Genomic DNA, 24,183 nt, shown 5'->3' with positions numbered 1-24,183 from the left:
GATTTTGCTGTTATCAACATATGTGACATAAATGGCCGTATCTTTTGATTGCATTGACCTACAATTAACGTTTATTATACCGCCAAGGGACCTTAGCCCTTAGTATGTGACACAGATTTCAACTCGATACGTCAGCCCGTTCCTGAGAAGAGGGCTTTTAAACGGTCGGACGGACGGACACCATAAGGGTCCCCTTTTTACCCACTGAGGTGTGGAACCCTGAAAAAACGGTAAAATATATTGTGAGATTAGTGCAGATTCCGAATGTGAAATAATTTGGGTGAAGGCAAGTATTAAGGGTGATCAAACATGGCCGCCGGATGCTTTTATAGCAGGCCGCTGTGACCGAGCGGTTCGAGGCGCTTCTGTCCAGAACCGCGCTGCCGCTACGGTCGCAGGTTCGAATACTGCCTCGGGCATGGATACGTGTGATGTCCTTAGTTCTAAGTCTAGGGGACAGATGACCTCAGATGTTAAGTCCCATAATGCTTAGAGCCATTTGAATCATGCTTTTATAGACCTCCGCCACCGGAGCAGTAGTGGTGGAATATTTGAGGGGAAACATGGAGAATAGTTGAAGCCAATTCCCTGGTCGACTTCAACTTACCAGCTGTAGAGTGGCAGGCTCAAGTGATGAGGGCGAGTATCAGGGACTGGGAATCTTGTTAAATTGTTTTAAATCCTTATCCGAAAATTACTTTAGCAGTTAATCAGAGAAGCTTAGATACGCGAGTGACAGATAAACCCGAAATTTTCGACGCAGTTACCGTAGAACGGTGAATCGGTGATGACAAGGCCCATTACAGCATTATTCTATACGGCTGTAAACAGGAATAGAAAGAAAGGTAGGAAAATCCTTTTGCTTGGGAAGAGCGACGAAAAACAGATATCAAATTATCTGAGTGGTCAGCATAAAGTTTCATCTCCAGCGTTAACAACGTTCAGTATCAATGGACAGTGCTGAAGAGCATTTTACAATGCGCTTTAGACAAGTATGTGTCGACCAAGATCGTGAGGGATGGAGAGGACCCGAAGTGTTTCGACAGCGATCTTGAAAAGTCTCTGCGAAAGCATAGAGAGCTTGTCGCAACTTTAAACGTAGTCGAAGCCTCCCAAACAAACAAAAACTAAACGAAGCCAAAATTAGCGTAACGAGAGCCATGCGTGAAGCATTCAACAAATTTCAAAGTAAAATTCTGTCTTCCGACTTCAGCGAAAACGGTAAGTTTTGGTCTTACGTTAAATCAGTAAACGGATGGAAGCCATCTATCCAGACACTGTAAACATACTCGCAATGAAAGGAAGAACGACACAGAAAAGACCAAATTACTAAACGTCTTTTTCCAAAACTGATTCATAGAGAGAGATCACAGTGGTCTAAATCGTCGCACGAACGACAGAATGACTGATATCAAAATGGGCATAGTAAAGCAAATGAAATCGCTCATCGGAGGGAAGGCCACTGGACCTGACGGGATACCAGTACGATTCTACATAGAGCATGCAAACGAACTTGCGCCTCTTCTAGCAGTAGTTTACGGTAGATCTCTGGAAGAGCGAAGTGTTCTTGATGATGGGAAAAAAGTTCAGTTCATTGCCGTTTTCGAGAAGGCTCGTTGTAGAGACGCAAGAAACTGTGGGTCTATATCTCTACCATCGATCTGTTATACAATTTTGGAACTTGTTCTATACTCCCTTATTAAGGTAATTGTGGCGACCGAAAATCTACTGTGTAGGAACCAACGTCGGTTCCGAAATCAACGTACGTGTGAAACCCAGCTCGTTCTGTTCGTCCACGAGACCCAGAGACCAGTAAATGTAGTCGCCCAGGTAGATGTCGTGTTCCTTGACTTCCGGAAGGCTTTCGATACAGTTCCGCATTGCCTCCTTATGAAAAAAAAAGAGGTACGGAATATCTGACAAATTGTTTGACTCGATTGAACAGTTTCTAGCAAACAGAACACAGCTTCTCATTCTCAATGGAGAGAAGACTTCACATACAAAAATGACCTCGGGTGTACCCCAAGGGAGTGTTATAGCTACACTAATTTTCACAATACATGTAAATGACATAGTAGACAATATCGCTAGTTCCATGAGGCTTTCGCGGATGATGCTTTCGTGTTCAGAGAAATCGCAGCGCTAGAAAATTGGAAGTCCGAAGGAAAATTGAATCGTATTTCTTGACGACACAGGCACTGCAGTATCGTATTTATCCGCCGATACCAGGCAGCGACTTTCAATTAAAATGACCATCCCCTGTAGAGCTGTAGAGGAATTACATAACGTGTACGAGTGCAGGTTGTGACGCAAATCGACGACATGTGCAAGTTTTGGTCTGACCGTGAGTCGCGCAGGGATAGCGAAAGCGGTTAGGGCGACCTGTCGCGTAAAGCGCGAAATCCGGGTTCGAGTCCTGGTACGGGACAAGTTTTCAATGTCGTAATTGTATTGTAACACTGACGGTTGTGTGTACCCGCAGCTGCGAATGCATTTCACGTATTTCGTGACGGCTGCAGTCACCGCAGTGACTGGCACGTCCGACGGAACATTGCATCGCACGTAACAGCACAGCTGCTGCAGCGTCGTATATTCAAATGAGGTTTAAAACAAACCGAGACCAGTACCGGGCCTAAGAGAGGGTGGATGGATGGTATGTGTCAGGCTAGAGAGTGACGGTGTGGACTAGCGGTGGGCGCCTGATTCCCGGAATTTTATGGCCTCGGGACGAGAACTGTCCGTTGCGACATGGGGAACTGACCACGTATTTTACAGATAGACGCTTATCGTTCTGCCTCAGTTCTAACTGTAGAAAACGGTCAGCCTGTACCCCTGCGCTCTCACGAGGTACAGAAGAAACCGTTCGGAACTTTACGTACATTTCATCGCTTGTCGCCATTTGGAGCCAGTTTTCAGCTTTTCTTTTCCAGTTCCTCCATTCCTCACGAATCTGCTTATTCCGGTCTCCTTTCTCTTGGAATTTTTAGTAAGAATTTGGGCTGCAATCGAAATATTAGAAAACTCGTAATGAATTCCTAAACAGGTTCAGTCACGGATTGCTCTTAGTGGAACGGTGCCCGGTATGTAATTAGATGGACGGATTATTCACTGTTAATTTTCTCTTTTTTGTTGGAATCTCGCGCTTGCGCTAACGTACGCTTCCCGACTCGTGGCTCGTCTGGTGGAGAAGTTGCGCTACGGAGCTTATAACACCGTCGCCTGCCGGCACAGAACCGCTTCATCTGCGAACAGCCTCGTGGTGTCACGGACGCTGTCCAGCGTTTCATTTATGTGCAGAGCAGTTGCACAAAAATATGGAGACGCCGCGAGAAATGTATACTCGAACGTAAATGCAGGTGTTAGCCAAGCCTGTAAGTTGCGCTGTTGTATGTGACCGCGAACGGCATCTGCACAAATGACCTCAACTCTTTGCAAGTGTCGGTCGTGGTCAAAACAACATACTGTGTGGCTATAAGGGCATTATGGCAGAGCAAGTCTACTAGAACGTGGGCATATTGGTCGTGCTACTGCAAAGAAGGTAGCCCAAGTGCTTGTTGTTTCGAGAGGCACCAAATCGGCGTAACATCGCCCACCAGGACACGACGCAGACACTGTGTGTGTGTGTGTGTGTGTGTGTGTGTCGAGTGATCGTGATAGGCGGTTACAGAAGAGGACTGTGACGAAAATCGAGAGGATGACAGCTGCGAAATTCACTGCAGAAATGAGTGCTCCAACCGCGAACCAAAAAAGGAAAAGGGAACTCCATAAGTATAGAGCTGCAGGGCAAGCTGGAATTATAAAACCACTCGTCAGTGATACAGGAAAACGTATTCCGAAAACATAAAACCGGTACTATGGATCAGTGCAATAAAGTCATTCGGTCGGGGAGTAGTATGTAATTAGACACGCTGTTTCCGACTTGTGGTCTAATTTACATCCCAAGAGTGAAACGTGACAGGGGTTCGGTGACGATTTGGGCACTATATCGTGATATTCCGTGGTCCCCACGGTTGCATTGCCAGGTCGTATTAATGTCCAGTATTATGTGAGCATTTTGTCCGTTCGTGTCCATCCCGTGGTACAATGTTTGTTCTCCAGCGGTGATACTCTCTTCTTAGACGACGGAGACCCTGTCCACACAGGTCGCATCGTCCAGGAGTGGTTTTGTGAACACGAGGGTGAATCGTCTCGTGTCCCCTGGACACAGTAGTCACCTGTTGTCAATACTGTTGAGCCTTTGCGTTCTCCTTTGGATAGAAGGGAGCGTGATCGCTTTCCATCTCCATCACATGAACTTGCCACTATTTTGCAGGAAAAGTGGTATAAGATTCCCTCGAAAACCACCCAGGACTTGTATTTATCCGTTCCGAGACGACTGGAAGCCGTTTTGAATGCCAACGGGTTTTCTGTTATGTTTTGAAGTATCTATATTTTTGTCTGCCGCCTGTATATAGCGAACAACGGCTATCTTCAGGTACACCAAGACGCTGCCTTCGCATCTGACGTTTCGTTAAGCTGAGTTCTATTCGCTATAAAATCTTCGACCGAGACACGTATGTGTTCGGATATCCCATAGGAATACGTTTCGCTTGGCAAGGCGGCAGTGGGGAAGTGCATCGATAGCTTTCTGAGAGTAAAGAAAGATGCCTTCATGGAACAACAGAAGCAGGTAGATTCCACACGATCGGTGCTTGCCGAAACTGCAGTTAATATTAGCTCTCGAAACTTTGAAAGTAGTTTTTTGCGGGATAACTAGCGCCTGTGTTTTTTTTTTTACTGTAACGTCTGCAAAACCTCTGAGGATACTGTTACTATTGCCTGCAAAGTCATAGTTACAAGATGAATAGCAAGGTCCCAGTACACTTACCTGGGGCGCGCCTAAAATTGCTTCTACTTCTGTTGACGAATTTCCGTCCAAGACAACGTGGTGCCTCTTCGGTGCCAAGAAATTCTGAACCCAGTCACAAGTTTATCTGTTAACCTGTATGATCGTATTTTCGGTAATAAACGTTAACACGGTACTAAGAGAAACGCTTTTTGAAATAAAGAAATACTGTATTAACATTACCTTCATCAATGGCTTTCAGGATATCATATGAGGAAAGAGACAAAACTTCAGTTATTGGGCAGTTTTGTTAATGCGGCTATTTAATATTAGATTGGGCGGTAGTGCCTCGAACCAAGCCAAGAGAGGAGTTGATAGTATTCCCATTGCCACACGCCCCGTACCAGCGCTACCTAGATACGGCACTGCCCGTACCGAGTATAGATGTATCGCGTCACGTCACGACGTTACAATAGCGGTTATACACACTGTAGCGAGGAAGCGAGACGTGAATAACTAATAGAGCTTGCGCCCGTTCCTTACGTCAGTCTTCACAGCACGACAGATGAAAGCTGGTGGAACGCCCGGCGTTGGCGTTTCACCAGTGATGTGCTCTCCAGTCTACGTGACCCCAGCCCTATGCTGACTGGCGTAATGATGACAGTTTCACGTCTTTCTGCCATTATATGCCACGATAAAAACATCAGTTTTCAATAAATTGGAAAGGAACGTTCTGATGTATGCCAGGACTTTCTGTCCGGTAACTGTAGTTCGGAAACACATGTTGTCTAACAACTGTTTCAGCATGCGTCACGAAAATATAAGGGGCGATCGAAAAGTTTCCGCTCGCAGGCAGTACGACCCAGAACTGGTACGCCAGTCGGGCAGCTTCAGTTTCTACCTCGGTGGCTTTGTGTTTCTCGTATACTACGACAAATACACCACCTCCATTTCTCACTTGCCTATCCTTTCGATACACATTTAAAATTTCCCCAAAAATCTCACTGCTGTGAATTTCAGGTTTCAACCAGCTTCCTGTGCTTAGTATTTGTGAGTTTCAGTGCTTTTCGTGAGCGCTTTCAAATTCTGGTACTGTGTTGCAAATGCTTCGGCAGTGTACCGCTAGGATTTTAACACTCTCACATGTGGGAGGAATTTCCTTCCATCTTACACTGACACCTCTGGGTTTCCTACAGCTTAAGATCGAGGCGTTGCTGGAAGAACCCAGTTATTTAGTTCCGCTATCTGGTAGACCACACAGCATCATAGCAATTTCGGCGACACAGGGGCTAATCACATATAACGCCCACCGTCAAAGCAGCTGATATACACAATCCGTGTCAAAACTAGCACATTTGTCATCTCTTAAGTCGAGCAAAATAAGGGAAGGATGGATAATAATAACAGGACAACAAGCTATCACTGAACTGCAGGGGCGTAGCCTCCTGCCAATTTACAAGGGCAGGAGGAACATAAGGGATGGGTAATAATGTTACAACTCTTCAGTATGATCACTTAATAAGCCAAGGATTTCCCCCGCTGCTTTCTTAGCTCAATGGTAGAGCACTGGTGTCGTAAGCTAGGGGTCGTGAGTTCGACCCTCTCACAAAGCATTCACTTTTTTAACTCTGCATCTGGGAGCAGAGCTATCTCGCCCCGACATAAGTTTTTGGGTTCCCGTCGCCATACTGGGTATGTCACCTGCATTGCACTTTTAATCTTATCAGCAATGAAGTGTGCATTGTGTATGTGTACAAAATGAAACGACGAATGAAAATTTGTACGAAGACGTCAGTTCGAACCTGTGCGCCCTGCTCACCAGGCAGATGTGCTAACCACTAGGCCGCGCCGGCACAGTGACTTTACGCAATTGCACGGATTCGCCAGCACGCCTCCCTCCATTACTAATTATTTCTTTAAGAAACAATATTTCAGTCTATTTTGACTTAATGAAAGGTGACTCAAAGTTGTAACATTAATAAGCAATCTTTCCCTAACAAATCGTTTAGCAGTCTCATAGTGCTTTCGGCAAGATGAATTTGTAATATGAAGGGGTGTCTCTTGAACTAGATAATGTGCTATGGTATAAATCATATGACCAATTGATCTCAAAAACGTACGTCTGTTTTATCGAATATGCATACGTGTATCTCGTAACGTACAATTAAGGGGGGTTTAGCAAGACCCCTCGTGCATTTATTGAAATTTCGTGCTCTTGTTTACATTGAGAGGATTGTATATGTATCATATACACAACGCCTGTGGTTCAAAGGAAACGTGGAGTATGATTCAGAGAAATATCTGATTTGTGGTAACAGCAAATTACATTTTTTATTTGTGAGTACGGCTTTCAGGTAACTGTAGGAAATTGCAGGTGGCGAGATGTGGCTCGGTGACCACACAGTGTCCAAGCTGATCGTGACATCTTCTTTCGTTTTGCTTTTGTGACACGATCTTTGCTGTCGTCTTTCATCTTTCTTACCGGGCATTGTTTTTTTGGGCCACTGATGAGCGTCGATTTTCCCCTTTGAGGAGACGTGAGGGAAACATGTCTAGGGTGGAGGAAAAATCATCTGGGTCAGGTAGAGATGCCATACTGGCACCAAGGTGCTGAAACGAAAAGCACAAACCATTAAGTTTCTCAATCTCGGTTGTGTCTATCGGATTACTAATGGGATTAGGTGACTTTAGACCTCGGTTGCATTCAGCAGGAGGCTGAAAGCGTATCCTGTCAGCAGCTTTTGCTGGGATGAACTGCTTCTGTTCTGAAGCGACGGGCTGGTATGCCTTGTAGGCACTGCAAGAACTCGTGCTGGCGATCTGGGTCTGTTGCTCGGTTGCAGCCACATGCGTGACAGAAAATGTTCAACTCTCAATAAAGTATCAGCGAATTACTCCGGATAAGCCAGACCGGCCACGCACTCTGTACGCTGCCTTCATGCTGGTCTTCACCACTCAGTGATGTGATATCTGCAAGGAACGACACACGGTTCGGTTTCTGCGTTAAACTGTAGGCAGTTGCAGCCAATTGAACGAACTTGCAGACAGGCGCCTGAACATCCATCTTGAGGAATTCTCAGCCAGTTTCTTTTATCTGACGACTGCGCAAGTCCAGTTCTGGGTTCTCATCGCCATATTGGGTATGTCACCTTCATTGCAGTTTTTGTCTTATCAGCAACGAAGTCTTTATTGTGCATGTATACAGAATGAAGCGAGGAAGGCCAGGGTTCGAACCCGGGCCTCCTGCTCACTAGGCAGATGCGCTAACCATTACTCCACGCTGGCACAGTGGCTTTGCACCAGTGCACGGACTACCCTAGCACGCCTCCCTCCTCAATCCAAACTCCCATTCACGCCTCAGCTCACTTTGTGTTCCACATGCAATCGAACAGCATCACAGGAACTCTCCAACTGTACTGAAATAGCACTTCAGCATCGAACTAAGCGGGGAATCTTGCCTGAAACCCAAGCAGAGGCGCTTTGATCAAATGAAACTATATGGTTCTAGAGATCTTTTCAGCTTTCAGATATCCGTGGTATACATCTGTGGTACAAATTTTCATTCATCGTTTGTCTGCATGTATGTAGCATAGATGTTTGACGCTTTAAAAGGTCTCTGTAACCATACAGTTTCATTTGATTGAAGACTTTATCGATACTTTTATTTATCAATAACTGTCTTCTGTTTCAGTGACTCACAGTTTGTCTGGTTTCAGAAGTAGTATGATAAATTCGAAATAAACTACGAAAAAAAAAGAAGTTTGACTCCACAACTGCGTATCTGCAAACATGGGTGGATTTAGATCCATAAGTTCAAATGGCTCTGAGCACTATGGGACTCAACTGCTGAGGTCATTAGTCCCCTAGAACTTAGAACTACTTAAACCTAACTAACCTAAGGACATCACACACATCCATGCCCGAGGCAGGATTCGAACCTGCGACCGTAGCGGTCTCGCGGTTCCAGACTGCAGCGCCAGAACCGCGCGGCCACTTCGGCCGGCCTAGATCCATGAGTACCAGGGAACGAAAGAATAAGCGTTATGAAGTGAAAAAAATCACGGTCAAATGAAAACTAAATGATAACCAAAACAAAGGTAGTCTGTTGGAAGGTTCACATACGTGAAATCAAAATCTGCTGCTGGGTATCTTAGAAGGCTATGGTGGCCACCCAGCGAGTTGTAACCTTCTCGAATGCTCCTTGGCACGCCGTGCACAAGATAGCTGGTCAGTGCTGTTGTTCCACTCTCTGATGGTGGCCCTCCTGAAGTCGTCCAGTGAGGATGTTCCTGCGACGACGCACTGCGTGTCTCAACTGGTATCCAGACATCTAAACCAAGTCCGTGTCAGCAGATACGCCAGCCCATTCGAGTTGACAGATTGCTCCTGCCCCCAGGAGGAAGGTGTCGGGTTGGGCTCACTGTGCTAGTGCGTTACCAATACGGAAGATGGACCGGTTGCCGAAGTGTCAACTGTATGTCTGGAGAATTTGTTGCGATACTATACAGCCCTCAACTTACCCTCCATACCGATAATTTCACATCCTTGCACGATACTGGCTCAAAACGTAATTTACATAGTCAGATGTCAATGTAACTTCTTATATATACACATAATCTTCGGTTAGAGTTGCAATCGTCTGTGACAAGTGCAATGGCCACAAGAGTGCGTTAGTGTTGTTACTGTTTAGTGTGCTTACCAGGCATGGCAGCTGATATATAGGTGCTGAGCCACCGCTGTGAAAGACTGACCACCATACTGAAGGATTGCCGTATCGTGCACCAAACCCATTGTTGCCCTTTCACATACGTGTCTGCCTTCCGACAACAAGTAATGGATTCACTGCAATAATCTGTGTCGTGCGGCACGAATGGTCAGAGACTAGCAGCAGCCGGACTGGGGAAATCCCATCCCGTGCGTAGGATGCCGCCAGTACCACAACACAAACGGTTGCATTGGGAGCGGTGCTGGGACTGGGACGCACGGACTGCTGATGAATGACGTCGCATTATGTTCACTGATGAATCTCGGTTCTGCACTGCAGCAGACGACGGTTCAAACCTGCATCCAGCCAACCTGGTTTAGATTTTACGTGATTTCCTTAAATCGCTTCAGTCAAATGCTGGGATGGTTCCTTCGAAAGGGCGTGGCCGACTTCGTTCCCCATCCTTCTTTAATCCAATGAGACTGATGACCTTGCTGTTTGGTACCCCCCCACCCCCCTCCCAAAATAAATCAACCAACCCACAAACTGCCTCAGACAACCATCATCAGCTACCTGCAGGGCGATCTCCTTCAGCAGAGAGGATTAGCACTGTTTACTTCTGGTGTCACGGCGTGCGGAGGCTTCAAGCACGATCAGGTCACAGCTGTCAGTGACTGAGGGAACTCTGATGGCAGAACAGTATGTCACAGGCATCCTTTCTCTTCATGTGTTATCTCTGATGGGACAGTATCACAGTGCCATTTTTCAACAGGACAGTGCTGATCCACACAGGACGTGTGTCTCTTAAAGCTGTCTGCGTGATGTTGATGTATTCCCATGTCTGACGAGATTTCCGGATCTGTCCCTGATAGCACATGTATGGAGCCAGCTCCATCTCATGCCAGGATCCAGGATCTGAAGGACCAGTTAGTACAAACATTGTGGGCCAGCTTTCCTCACCAGAGTATGCAATGGCTTTATTACACCCTTCCTATCTGAATTAATGCATGCATCAGCGCCAGAATGGGTGTATGTCATACTGACAAGTGGGTTTATACTGCCAAGTTCTTTGTAAATATGGCTAGATTTTGTAATCACTGCAGTAACATCACATACCCTCTCATACGACATAGTTTCATTTCGTTTCCTCCTCCCATTTTGTGTGTTTCACTTTTTGTCGTGCAGTGTTTTTACAAATAAATAAATAAATCGTTGGAAAAATGCTATATTGCTGTGTGGACACAGACAGAAATACGTATTTATGTTTACTGTTTTACGAACGAATCGTTTTTGCTAACTAGTCAGTCGTTCCAGATGGAAAACTTCTTCGAACCACGTCCGGTATGTGTAAAAACGTCACTAGCGATGTGCCATGATTCTTGAAACAATTTGTGGTCTGAACGTAGATTTCACCAGCTATTTGTAACTACTAGTTAAATAAAAAGTCGATTGTGACAAAAAATTACTATCTATAAACTGTCGACGACATAATGATTGGTATAATGAGTTTTCTCATTGTTACAGCTCCACTGTAGTGTCGATTATCTCGGAACTTCATTCCCGGTGAATGAAATATTTGTATTATGAAGAGCTGACACTCAGAAGACTTTCAGCTATATGGCTGACAAGGGAGTGGCCAAATTGGTAGAAATCACATCTGTTGACAGCTATTGACTGCTTGCCAGTTGCCGCCAGCCTTATCTGACAGAGAAAGTTGTGTTTATTGCGTCTCACTTGTTAATCAATGAGACGATTTCACCTCAGTTAATCATCTATCATTAACTCTGCATCTCTTCTGCTTTTGTGGATGCGTCTTCCCTGAATTTAGTGTTTTCTGAAACCTAAAGGTGGGAAAGACCAGGAAGCAGTCAGTACTTGTTGAAGTCATTTGACTCCTCGAAGTCAGAGGTATTGTTCACCAATCACCTCCTTGTATTTCCTAAATAACTCTCCACAAGGACTACCATACTTTATCCATTCACAGATTTGACAGAGGTGCTAGCTGTTCACTAAATCTAATGGCTAATGCCATAGAACTCACCACATAAATTTTGTGTAGAAGAATTTGGCCACTTTGAAATAATAATAACAATTGTCCTCTTTTCTCTCATGAATAAGGAAGCTAACTACTTGGATCACAGGAGACTCCCATTCACAGATGTTTCATATGGTGACCACATAATCATGTGATGTAGTTTACATAGAAGCAGAACTGGCAGTTGATATGAGTGTAGTGGGTAGTTGTACCCACTCATAAAATGCAGAGTGCATAAAATACCCACCCTTTTGGAGGAAATATCCATCTGTACACCGAGAGAAGATTTGTGGAACAATTGTGCTGGCTGCTGTTACTATGACATACCTACATCTTAGTGCAAGGTCTCTCCTACTTTTGTGTGAGCTGTTCTAACGAATAGTAACCAGTCCTCTCCAATACACTGGTTAGCAGCCATATCTTCTTCTGGGGCTCTGGTCTTCCAAATAGTAGTGCATCCATTCCTAAGTGGGACAGCGTTAACACGAGTATGCGGTGTCAGTACTAATGTAACATGGTGGTGTAGCTGCTGCTGCCCGTTTGGGAGCTCTGCAGTCCCAATGGTGCAGCAGCTTACTTGAGCAATGAGGCTGCTGCCAATCACGGTGAAGGGTAGCAGCCATTCTGATTGGGACAACAACTCTGTCAACGTTCTCTCAGTGTCCGAACACGTGCACTTATGAAAATGTTTGATTGAGGTAACTAACCAAAAAAATGAATGAGGATACATGATGCAGGGTGTTTTTGTTTTGTGGAAATAGAATACTTATTCTGAGTGCTTACTGTTGTCAAGCTTCTGTTCAGTGCTTACTAACTGACACATCATACACCAGTTTTCCATTATAAAAATAATTAATAAGATTATTTAATACTGAATGTTGCAAGATCAACTCTTCTCACAAGCTTAACTCTATCATATTGCTGTTTTGTGTGTTTACTGTGACATTACCAATAAACTAGGTTTAAATGATGTGTTCAACATATTTATTCCACTATACACGAAGCATAGTGCAGTTTTTGCATTGTGCAAATGATTTCCATGCATTACAGGTTAATTTTTGCATTAAGAATAATTTAGAATTTCATTGTCATTAATGCCCATAAAATATGTTGTGTTAGTAGTAGAAGAAGAAGTAGTGGTGGTAGTAGTAGTAGTAGTAGTAGTAGTAGTAGTTTATTTACCCAGAGACAATTTATGTTGCATGGATTTCATCAGAAAATACATAGTATAAAAAAGTAAATTGTATATATAGTATCCTGCAAGTACAAGAATGCACAGTACCCTACACAATTGCACATTAAAACAGTGCATAAAACTTTGATTAATTGCATGAAAGATATTTTTCATGTATTATTGTTAAGATTTAAATAAAAACACATAATAGTTGCAACACTTCTGTCCAAAATACTAATTCGGATCATAGCAAACATTTGACTGAAAATATTATTGACATTGACTCTGGCATATAGTATCAACATAGTACATGAATATAATTACCTGCAACTAGGTCGGTGAAGGTACTTGTTTATACTGTAGTAGCAGTCACTCATCAAACACCGAGACGGAGACTGAAATAACTCTTCCCATCCAGTGACCAGATCACCAGAATAATATCGCATTCTGTCATCTTCGTCGTCATCATCATTACTGTCATCATTATTTGATAATGATAGAGGTGATTATACTCTTTCTCCTTCTAGTGCTTAAGAAAAAAAAGATGATAATAATGATGATGATGATGATGGGTTTAAGGGGCACATCATAATGCTTATTGACACCATTATCAAAACAGACCAAAATAAATTCAGTTTAAATGTTAAAGCCTTAAATTTGACATGATAAAATATTTGTTAAAAGTTTATTACCTCAGTCTCAGTCGAGTGTCTCACACGCGTTGATGAAAGTTTCTTCTGCCACAGAATTTTAACAAGCTACTTCACGCTTGAGTGCCTTTGTACTAACATCTGTTAGTGAGCTGAGCTATGAAGAAGTGTGTAAGTGAATAACAATATTGTACAGTTGACAAGTGATGCTTGCTTGACCCCAACATCTGATTTTTTTTGCAGAAACCATATCCATTGTGGCTGAATGCAGACATCCTGGTGGGCCCAGTGGGTGCTGATAAAGAGAATGTGAACCCAGATGTGTTTCTGAATGAATCCAGCATCCTCTTTCCATCAGCTGGCCTGTCAGTGGGCTGGACTACCAAGGTTTCCTCTGGTGACTCTTGCTACACTCAAGAGCACTTCAAGAATATGTTGGCCTACCTACAGAAGTACAACCTGAACAACTCTGATAATGTTACCCTGGCTGTGAGAGCTATTTATGCTGGCCGTTGCTCTGAGAAACTGGTTGAATGGCTGGATTCAAATCTCAAAAATTCCACACTTACCTTATGGACTGGTGATACAGATAAGGTCGATCCTGAACCACTCAGAAACCTTGTCACAAAGGTAAGACACTACTTTATTCTTTTTAGGTGTTTTTGACTCCTCCGGTAACATGTTAATCTTTACTAGGTAGTATACTATTGTGTAAAGTTGTTTTAATTCAGTAACTGAATTGTCTTCAAGATGGCTACATGGTTAACAGCTGAAATATTGAAGGAAAAAATATTGCTGTTCTACATGTATGCCCAAAAGACAATGAAATGGTACCATATAATGTGTTCTATAATTTCCTGTAACTTTATCCCTCTACATCTCCTTTCAGTACCAAGTCTCTTTCCCTCAGACATCATCTGATGCATCACAAGTGTCAGTACTTTATTAATATAAACATAAGTGTATAGGCCTACAGTAAAATCAATACTTTACTGACGTGAGACACGCATGATCTCAGTGGACTGCAATATTGCTCTACATTTATAATACTGTGTATTTATACTCTTATTCTAATGTGTATTACAAGTATGTCCACATCTTTTTATTACACTACTGGCCATTAAAATTGCTACACCATGAAGATGATGTGCTACAGACGGTAATTTAACTGACAGGAAGAAGATGCTGTGATATGCAAATGATAAGCTTTTCAGAGCATTCACACAAGGTTGGTGCCGGTGGCGACACCTACAACGTGCTGACATGAGGAAAGTTTCCAACCGATTTCTCATACACAAACAGCAGTTGACTGGCGTTGCCTGGTGAAACGTTGTTGCGATGCCTCGTGTAAGGAGGAGAAATGTGTATCATCATGTTTCCGACTTTGATAAAAGTCAGATTGTAGCCTATCACGATTGCGGTTTATCGTATCGCGACATTGCTGCTCACATTGGTCAAGATCCAATGACTTGTTAGCAGAATATGGAATTGGTGGGTTCAGGAGGGTAATACAGAATGCCGTGCCAGATACAAACAGCCTCGTATCACTAGCAGTCAAGATGACAGGCATCTTATCCACATGGCTGTAACGGATCATGCATCGATCCCTGAGTGAGCAGATGGGGACGTTTGCAAAACAACAACCATCTGCATGAACAGTTCGACAACATTTGCATCATCATGGAATATCAGCTCAGAGACCATGGCTGCAGATACCATTGACGCTGCATCACAGACAGGAGCGCCTGCGATGGTGTACTCAACGACGAACTTGGGTGCACGAATGGCAAAACGTCATTTTTTTGGATGAATCCAGGTTCTGTTTACAGCATCATGATGATCACATCCGTGTTTGGCGGTATCGCGGTGAACTCACGTTAGCGTGTATTCGTCATTGCCATACTGGCGTATCACCCAACGTGATGGTATGGAGTGCCATTGGTTACATGTCTCGGTCACCTCTTGTTCGCAATGACGGCACTTTGAACAGTGGACGTTACATTTCAGATGTGTTACAACCCGTGGCTCTACCCTTCATTCGATCCCTGCGAAACCCTACATTTCAGCAGGATAATGCACGACCGCATGTTGCAGGTCCTGTACGGGCCTTTCTGGATACAGAAAATGTTCGACTGCTGCCCTGGCCAGCACATTCTCCAGATCTCTCACCAATTGAAAACGTCTGGTCAATGGTGGTCGAGCAACTGCCTTGTCACAATACGCCAGTCACTACTCTTGATGAACTGTGGTATTGTGTTGAAGCTGCCTGGGCAGCTGTACCTGTACACGTCATCCAAGCTCTGTGTAACTCAATGCCCAGGCATATTAAGGCCGTTATTACGGCCAGAGGTGGTTGTTCTGGGTACTGATTTCTCAGGATCTATGCACCCAAATTGCGTGAAAATGTAATCACATGTCAGTTCTAGTATAATATATTTGTCCAATGAATACCTGTTTATCATCTGCATTTCTTCTTTGTGTATCAATTTTAGTGGGCAGTAGTGTACTATGCTTACAAGTATATATCTTGTGCCTTCACATCAATCATTATGTAGATTGATCTGATGAAGGTCTATCGTGGAAACTAATCACAAAGAAAAAATTTTTTGAAATAGCATTATAGGGCCATTTGGAGATTTCTTTTCTGAACTACTTGATAGTTATGGGTACTTTTGCAAAAGTGAAATAAGAAAAAATTTAATCATGTCATTAAAAACACTTCAAAACCAACGACCTGCAGGGAAAAAAATCTCTAACAACAAAACACATAATAGCATATTTGTTACTCACACTTGTTGGCAATACAGATTGCTGTCACAGAAGTTGGCTGGAAACTGTGTCGACAGTTAACTGTATTCCTGAGAATTAGTTGGTCAATAATGGAAGGCTCTTTCGTGGCAGGCTGCATATGTATTCACAACGTATCTGAGACAAACTCTAAACAAATCCCATTGGGTTATGTCATGCAAGGTATATCTTGATTTGCAAGAAATTCATTCACTAGTGTAACTGGACACACATATTGACTGTCACCCAAAAACTGACTGTCCTGTCCAGCTTCACCTCTGCAGAGCCATGCATGAGGCCTATACCTGTACCTGTGGCTGTTGACAATGTACCTCTGGCCATGAAAAAAATTGAGAAGCTTTTTGTGGCAAACAAACCTCTTACCTTCCCAAAGTAGACTGCCATCAGCTGGTCTCTTTCCACAGTACTTGCTACTCTAATACACCTGCTACTGTGCACCCAGAAGAAGATTATTCTGTAAATAAAAACAGGATTCACATACAAAGAGGACAGTTATCCATTCATGTTGCTGAAGATGCAGTAAACAGTCCAATTTATGTACGGATGCAACCAGAACTCTCACTGCTGGATGCCTGGCATACACACTAACTGCTCTTTATCAAGAACACTGTTTTCATGTACTCAGTCTAGTTGTACCTGAATCTGAGAACTATTGTCATAATCTTTTAATGGCACTTTATGGTTGTTGTTGTGGTCTTCAGTCCTGAGACTGGTTTGATGCAGCTCTCCATGCTATTCTATCCTGTGCAAGTTTCTTCATCTCCCAGTACCTACTGCAACCTACATCCTTCTGGATCTGCTTAGTGTATTCACTTTATGGTATACTTGCTGAAAAACCTGCCCAGTCTTCAAGTAGCACATCTCCTCCTCCCTCTGTCCATCTTTTCCCTCCCCTTCTATCTTTCTACCTCATCCTCCCCCCCCCCTCCCCCCCATCCACCTACGTATGTGAGTACATTTCACACACACATATATGCATCTATTTTTAATTATCTGCTGTTTTACACCATACAACTCCAGAGACAATGTTAAATTTATCTGTGGACTTCAGCCTTGCAGCTTGGTCATAGGTCACAAAACACATTGACAAATTTACTGGAAAAATGACTGTCTATGTGCCTCCATATGAGCCATAATTCCTCTTTTCTTATCTTAATCTTTGTGGTCCTTATGCAAAATGTGTATTTCTGGCAGTAAAATGGTTCTGTAGTCACCTCAAATTGTGGTTCTCTAAATTTTCTCAGTAGAGTTCCTCATAAAGAATGTCACCTTTGCTATATCTCCCATAGGGAGATGCTTTATAAGCAGTAGTAAGACACAGGTAAACAAAAACAATGGTTTATTATGACCAAGTAGAGAGTTTTAATAACAAAGGGAAAACTCTTCTCAATAAAATAATACAATTTCTCAGACACTAACGGGCATGCTTCTGGAAGACACAGTGAATAAATATAGTGGTATGTGCACACTTTGCCACTGATAATCCCTAATAATGGGGGTTGAGGGTTTGGTGTAATTCATTGACACAAATGTCTCAGGTTATCACTGAGAAGTCGTAGGTCTCATTGCAGTTTTGACCAGGCTCTGAGTGACGGGCTGCTAAAGGCCGGCTCACTAATTGGTCCAGAGCTTTGGTGAAGTGAACTGCTGACGTGTTGGCTTGCATCACCCTGTATCTGGGGTGCATAGCAATGCACCCTGAGCCAGTTCTGTATATATGACATGGTGGAGGAAAAAGGTCCTTGGCACATAGGACCTCTGGTGGGGTTTTTCCTGCTGTCTGTCGGACTTGTTGTGATCGATGCAGTCGAGGGAGGTGATGCCTTCTGCTTATGCACCCCATGATGCTTCAGTTGCTGAGGGGTTGCCAGTCACTTTAGGTGAACATCATGTACATGGCAACCTTCCTGCCAGGGGTTTCCATTTGAGTTCTCGAAGCAGCTGCATAATACTTGCATGTTGATCAAACCTACTGGTAACAAATCTGGCATCCCATCTCTGCTTCAATGTCTTTCTTTAATCCAACCTGGTGGGGATCCCAAACACTCAAGCACTATTCGAGAATGGGTTTATAAGTGGTCTGCTTTACAGGAGAACCATGCGTTAGATGGGGAGGTGGGGTGAAGAGGCAGACATGGAGTGGGGGAGGAGCAGATGTCTGTAATATGTGTGTAAAGGTATGCAAGCAAAACTGTGTTTATATCTGTCCACCTATCATCCCACCTGTATATGTCTATCTCCTCCTCCCCCTCACCCTGTCCATCTCCTCTCTTTGACCTGCACCTCCTTGCCCCCCTCTCACCATATCCCTTCATGTCCCCTTTCTCTGTACATCCTGTCCATCACATCCTAATTCCTCTCTACCTATTCCTATTCATCCCCTCCTGCCTCCCCCCCCCCCCCCCCACTCACCCACTCTCACTGAACATCACATTACCTTCCCTCAGCTGTGCCCACCTGCATGTGTATCCCCTGTGAAAGAGGTAAAGCACGCCTATACTATATTGCAACACTCCTGTTTTTCAGGAAAGCCTTCATGCAGGGGGCCTGAAAAACGTTTTTTGGCCTCGACATTTATTGGAGCTGGGAGATTACAAACACTACAATGCTGTTATATATATGGACATGGCTGAGCATAGAGTGGGGGAGATAAATAGTGAGAGAGGTGGAGGATGAGATGGACAGAGAAAGAGGGGAGAAGAATATAGACAGAGAGAGTTTGGAGGAGAAAATGGATATAGAGGGTGTGGAGGAGGATGAGATGAAGAGAAGAGAAAGGGTAGAGGGCATGAACAGAGAGAGTGGAAGAGGAAAAGGAAAGAGAGAGGTGGGGGGGGGGGGGGGGGCGGGTTGGACATAGAGATGGGGCAGATGAGTTGGCTGCGGGAGGGGCAAGGAAGGGACATACAGAGAGGAAGGGGAGGAGGAGGTGAACATAGAGAGGGGGGAGTTGCAGGAGGCAGATGGAAGGTGTGGAAAGGTGATGGACAGGTGGAAAAGGGAAAGGGAGAGGAGGAGATGGACAGAGAGAGTGGAATGAGGAACCACAGAGATGGAGGAGGTGATTAACATATGGAGGTGGGAGGATCAAGTGGTCAGATAGAAGGGGTAGGAAGAGGCAGACCCAGAGAGGAGGGAGGAGAAGATCCATGCAATATATGTGTTGAACATGTACATGAGTGAAGCCAGAGGGAAAAGGATATGTATATGAATGTTGTACTGGTGTCCCAGGTGAAATGATTGACATTCGGCGATATTATAGGAAAACTCTATGAAGCAAGAACATTTGTATGGATATAAACCTAATTTCTGATGGTTTCTAAGATAGAACACATTTAATTTACATTTGTTTTTGTACAAGTGGTGCACACATACAAGCTCTTTTGACACTTTATTCTAGACCAACCTACATAATTGGTTCCAACTTCTTTGAGTTATCTCCTGCCAAGACCATTCAGTGTGCAGTCATCCATGCTGTGTTGTGAGTGAAGTCATGTGGGGCACTGAGAGTTTATCAGAGAGAAACATCAGTTAACTGTGTTTGTACACACACCGGTTAAAACGCCACACATCTACACTTATGAAGAATATGCAGATATGGTTTATGTTTATGCCTTCTGAGATAATAGTACTCCTGCTGCTGTTGAAGGACATCATCAGCACTTTCATACACATCATATTCCTGAGTATAGAGTGTTTCTTAGAATTTTCAGTGCATTATGTCAAGTGGGTATTCTTCCATGTTTCCAATTTTTATCTGAACATGTAGTTCAACAACCTGTGCAGGAAAAGCAACACATTGTTGAAATGGTGCAGCATAGTCCTACTACCAGCACATAGTGACTTTTGGAGAATGTAGTGCCCCACAAACACATTTATGGTGAATGTTACATGCAACTTTTACCCAATTCATATACAGTGTGTCCACAATGTTCACATTGGGGACAATGCCACACATCTTAAGTTTTGTGTTGATTAAATGACAGTTGTCATTTATTTCCATTGATGATATTCATTGATAAAGCCAGATTTAGAGATAACATGTGTTTGGATCACATTGTATAGATAAGCTGTTATATCTACACCTGACCTCACAACATTTAAGAAGAATTCATTGAGGGAATATTAGGGAATGATTGACAAGAAAAGGGGAAAGGAATACAGTAGAAGCAGCATGGGTAGCCTTGAGAGATGAAATAGCGAAGGCAGCAGAGGATCAAATGGGTAAAAAGGAAAAGGCTAGTAAAATTCTTGGGTAACACAAGAGATATTGAATTTAATTGATGAAGGAGAAAATATAAAAATGCAGTAACTGAAGCAGGTGGAAAAGTATACAAAAATCTCAAAAAGAGATCGACAGGAAAAGTCCAAAATGGCTAAGCAGGAATGGCTAGAGGACAGATGTAAGGATGCAGAAACTTATATCACTGAGGGTAAGATAGATGCTGCCTACAGGAAAATTAAAGAGATCTTTGGAGAAAAGAGAACCATCTGTATGAATATCAACATCTCAGATGGAAAATCAGTCCACACAAGAGCAATGTACTTGACTGCAATATTATGGAAATGGAAGAGGATGTAAATGAAGATGAGGTAGGAGGTATGTTACTGCGTGAAGAATTTGACAGAGCATTGAAAGGCTCCAGGAGTAGACAACATTCTGTTAGAACTATTGATAGCCTTGGGTGAGCCAGCCATGACAAAACTCTTCCATTTGGTGAGCAAGATGTATGAGATGGGCAAAATACCCTCTAACTTCAAGGAGAATATAATAATTCCAATGCCAAAGAAAGCAGGTGCTGACAGGTGTGAAAATTACTGGACTACCAGTTTAATAAGTCACAGTTGCAAAATACTAACACAGATTCTTTACAGTTGAATGGAAAATTGGTAGAAGCCAACCTTGGGGAAGATCAGTTTGGATCCCATAGAAATGTAGGAACACACGAGGCAATACTGACCCTATGACTTATCTTAGAAGATAAGTTAAGGGGAGTAGAATGTAAAACAAAAATTCAAATATATGCCTATTTTGTAGTGCACATCTTTCTGAATAGTTTGATGTATAAAACATATATATTTGAGAGATTACAAGGCACATTATTTAGTCTTACGTGTACCAAGATACAGTGCCACACCCCTTTGAACAGCTTCTTCTGTCATATGTAAGTGTATTTCTCTCTGTAGAATTCAAATGTTTATATTTGCACCAGAGATTGTCATACATGAAACAAAGGACCTTGCAAATGAAAACTTATTGAAGAAATATCTTCATCACGATACCCAATGCCCAAATGAAAGTTTTGACCAATGTGTATGGAAAGGATTGCCAAAAGCCATTTTTGTTGGAAGAAAAGCACTTTCTGTTGGTATTTATGATGCAGTTTCATGTTTTAATGATGGTGTGCAAAGCAGGAAACATCTTTTAGAGGAAATGGGAACTAAGAGCGAAGTGAACTGCATCAAAGCTTTGTATGCAACAGATAGAGTGTGTAGTAAAGGCAGATAAATCATTTTTGGAGGTGATAAAAACAAGAAGAGTGGATCATGGGAATGTGAAAAGGAAGAAAACTTATTTAGAAAATGAAAAAGAACCTGCTTATGCTGCTGGACAGTTCTAAAAGAATGCCAAATACAAGCAGAAACTTTGACGGCCTTTTTCCGTAAAACACAAATTTCTGTACTTAGGTACATGTAACATTAAAAATAAATAACCTATTACTTTCAAACTTGGTATGGTTCTTAAACACAAACTCCTTAATGCAAAACTCTAGAATTTTCCAAATCTAGTAAAATTTGTGGTAAAAATTGAGATAATAAACTATAGAATTCGAGTTTTTCAAACAATGGAAAATCCAGGCTGGAATGTAACAATATTCTGGGAAGGAAAGTTGCTACTCACCATGTAGTGGAGATGCTGAGTTGCAGATAGGCACAACAAAAAGATTTTTATGTTGTGTCTATGTGTGACTCAGCATCTTCATTATATGGTGAGTAGCAACTTCCCTTCTCAGAATATTGTTAAATTTGAGTTTTTTTCTAAACATGAAGTTTAAAATGTAACAGCTCATTCATTTTTTCACAAATTAAATAAATTCTAGAGTTTCATACACCTGTAAATATGATTTGTATGCCATGCAAAATTCATCAGAGAATCTCTCTTGCTTATGAAGAAAAGTGTACCTATAGCAACAAATGCAGCCAATAGTAAGTGAAAAAATGATGAAATTTCACATGTAAAAAAGATTTATTTTGTTACGTTGTTGAACTTCCACTGCTCCACTGCTATTTGTGTGAATCCTGGATCCTTCCTGGCCATGCTGACAAAGTTTTATGAATTTATTTGTAAAAGTCTAAACAGTGGAAATTAAAATGTCCTGTGGTGCCTCTTCTGCTCCAAGTCAGCCCATTTGATGTCCTACCCCCTTCAGTCCTACATTTACGGTATTTGTAGACTTAGAGAAATCTATTGACAATGTTGACTGGAATGCTCTCTTTCAAGTTCTGAAGGCAGCAGGGGTAAAGTACAGAGAGCAAAAGGCAATTTATAATTTGTGTAGAAAGCATGTGGCAGTTATAAGAGTCGAGGAACATGAAAGCCTATCCCAGATGTTATTTAGTCAGTACATTGAGCAAGCAATGAAGGAAAGAAAAGAAAAATTTGGAGGTCCAGGGTTTACTGATGACAATGTAATTCTGTCAGAGACCGCAAAGGGCTCGGAAGAGCAGATGAACAGAATAGACATTGTCTTGAGAGGAGGATATAAGATGAACATCAACGAAAGCAAAAAGAGGGTAATGGAATGTAGCCAAACTAAATAAATTGATGCTGAAGGAATTAGATTGGGAAATGAGACACTTAAAGTAGTAGATGAATTTTGCTATTTGGGCAGTGGACATTGTCTTGAAAGGAGGATATAAGATGAACATCAACAAAAGCAAAACGAGAATAATGGAATGTCGCTGAACTAAAGCAGGTGATACTGAGGGAATTAGATTAGGAAATGAAACACATAAAGTAGCAGATGAATTTTGCTATTTTGCTAGCAAAAGTACTGATGATGGTCAAAGTAGAGAGGATGTAGAATGTAGACCGACAATGGCATGGAAATCATTTCTGAAGAATAGAAATTTGTTAACATCGAGTATAGATTCTAGTGTCAGGAAGTCTTTCCTGAAAGTATTTGTATGGAGTGTAGCCATGTATGGAAGTGGAACATGGGTGATAAACAGTTTAGACGAGAAGATAATAGAAGCTTTTTGAAATGTGGTGCTACAGAAGAATGCTGAAAAGCAGATGGGTAGGTCATGTAACTAACGAAAAAGTACTGAATAGAATTGGGGAGAAGAAGAATTTGTGGCACACCCTGACTAAGAAAAGGCATCAGTTGGTAGGACACATTCTGAGGCACCAAAAGATTACCAATTTAGTATTGGAGGGAAGCGAGGAGGTTTAAATTCATAGAGGGAGACCAAGGGGTGAATATACTAACAGACGCAGAAGGATATAGGTTGCAGTAGTTACTCTGAGATGAAAAGGCTTGCAGAGTAGCATGGAGAGCTGCATCAAACCAGTCCTTGGACTGAAGGCCACAGCAACAACAAAATCATGACTTCTGTTTGATTTTTACTCATTATGGAGTTCCCTTCTTCTGGCACTAAAATTTTTTATTCCTATTGTAATTCACTAAGTTTATTGCTTACTTCCTTTTGCCAAGATCTAGGAGGAAAAGATTCATTAAATATATCTAAAAAGGAATTTGCCATAGTTTATGATGCTTGGGCCGTAGTGGTCTACAGGCCAGAGAACTGTACTTAGTTTATTATGGAATAAATACATATTTCTTTTGCTGAAATTTCTTTTTATATACATTTCTGGAGGCTTTAATTTATTTACCTATGGGAGCTCAATAAACAGAGATGGATGATCCAAAATAATTATGTTTAAGTGGAACTTGTTTTCATTTTCAAATAGGTAGTTTGTAA

General features: G+C 42.4%; 1 protein-coding gene across 2 annotated transcripts in view; it reads left to right on the top strand.

Annotated features, from left to right (window-relative positions):
• The window catches only part of LOC126092623 (protein FAM151B), a 406,482-nt gene that overhangs the window by 368,316 nt on the left and 13,983 nt on the right, over positions 1–24,183 (top strand). For both annotated transcript variants that reach the window (XM_049908339.1, XM_049908340.1), the window contains exon 4: positions 13,633–14,019. In XM_049908339.1, coding sequence (XP_049764296.1) covers positions 13,633–14,019 — 387 coding nt within the window. The remainder of the gene's footprint in view (positions 1–13,632; positions 14,020–24,183) is intronic.

This window comes from Schistocerca cancellata, chromosome 7, assembly GCF_023864275.1.
Source record: "Schistocerca cancellata isolate TAMUIC-IGC-003103 chromosome 7, iqSchCanc2.1, whole genome shotgun sequence".
Lineage (NCBI taxonomy): Eukaryota > Metazoa > Arthropoda > Insecta > Orthoptera > Acrididae > Schistocerca > Schistocerca cancellata.
Note: the sequence above shows the minus strand (reverse complement) of the source record. Positions and strands in the feature narration are given on the sequence as shown.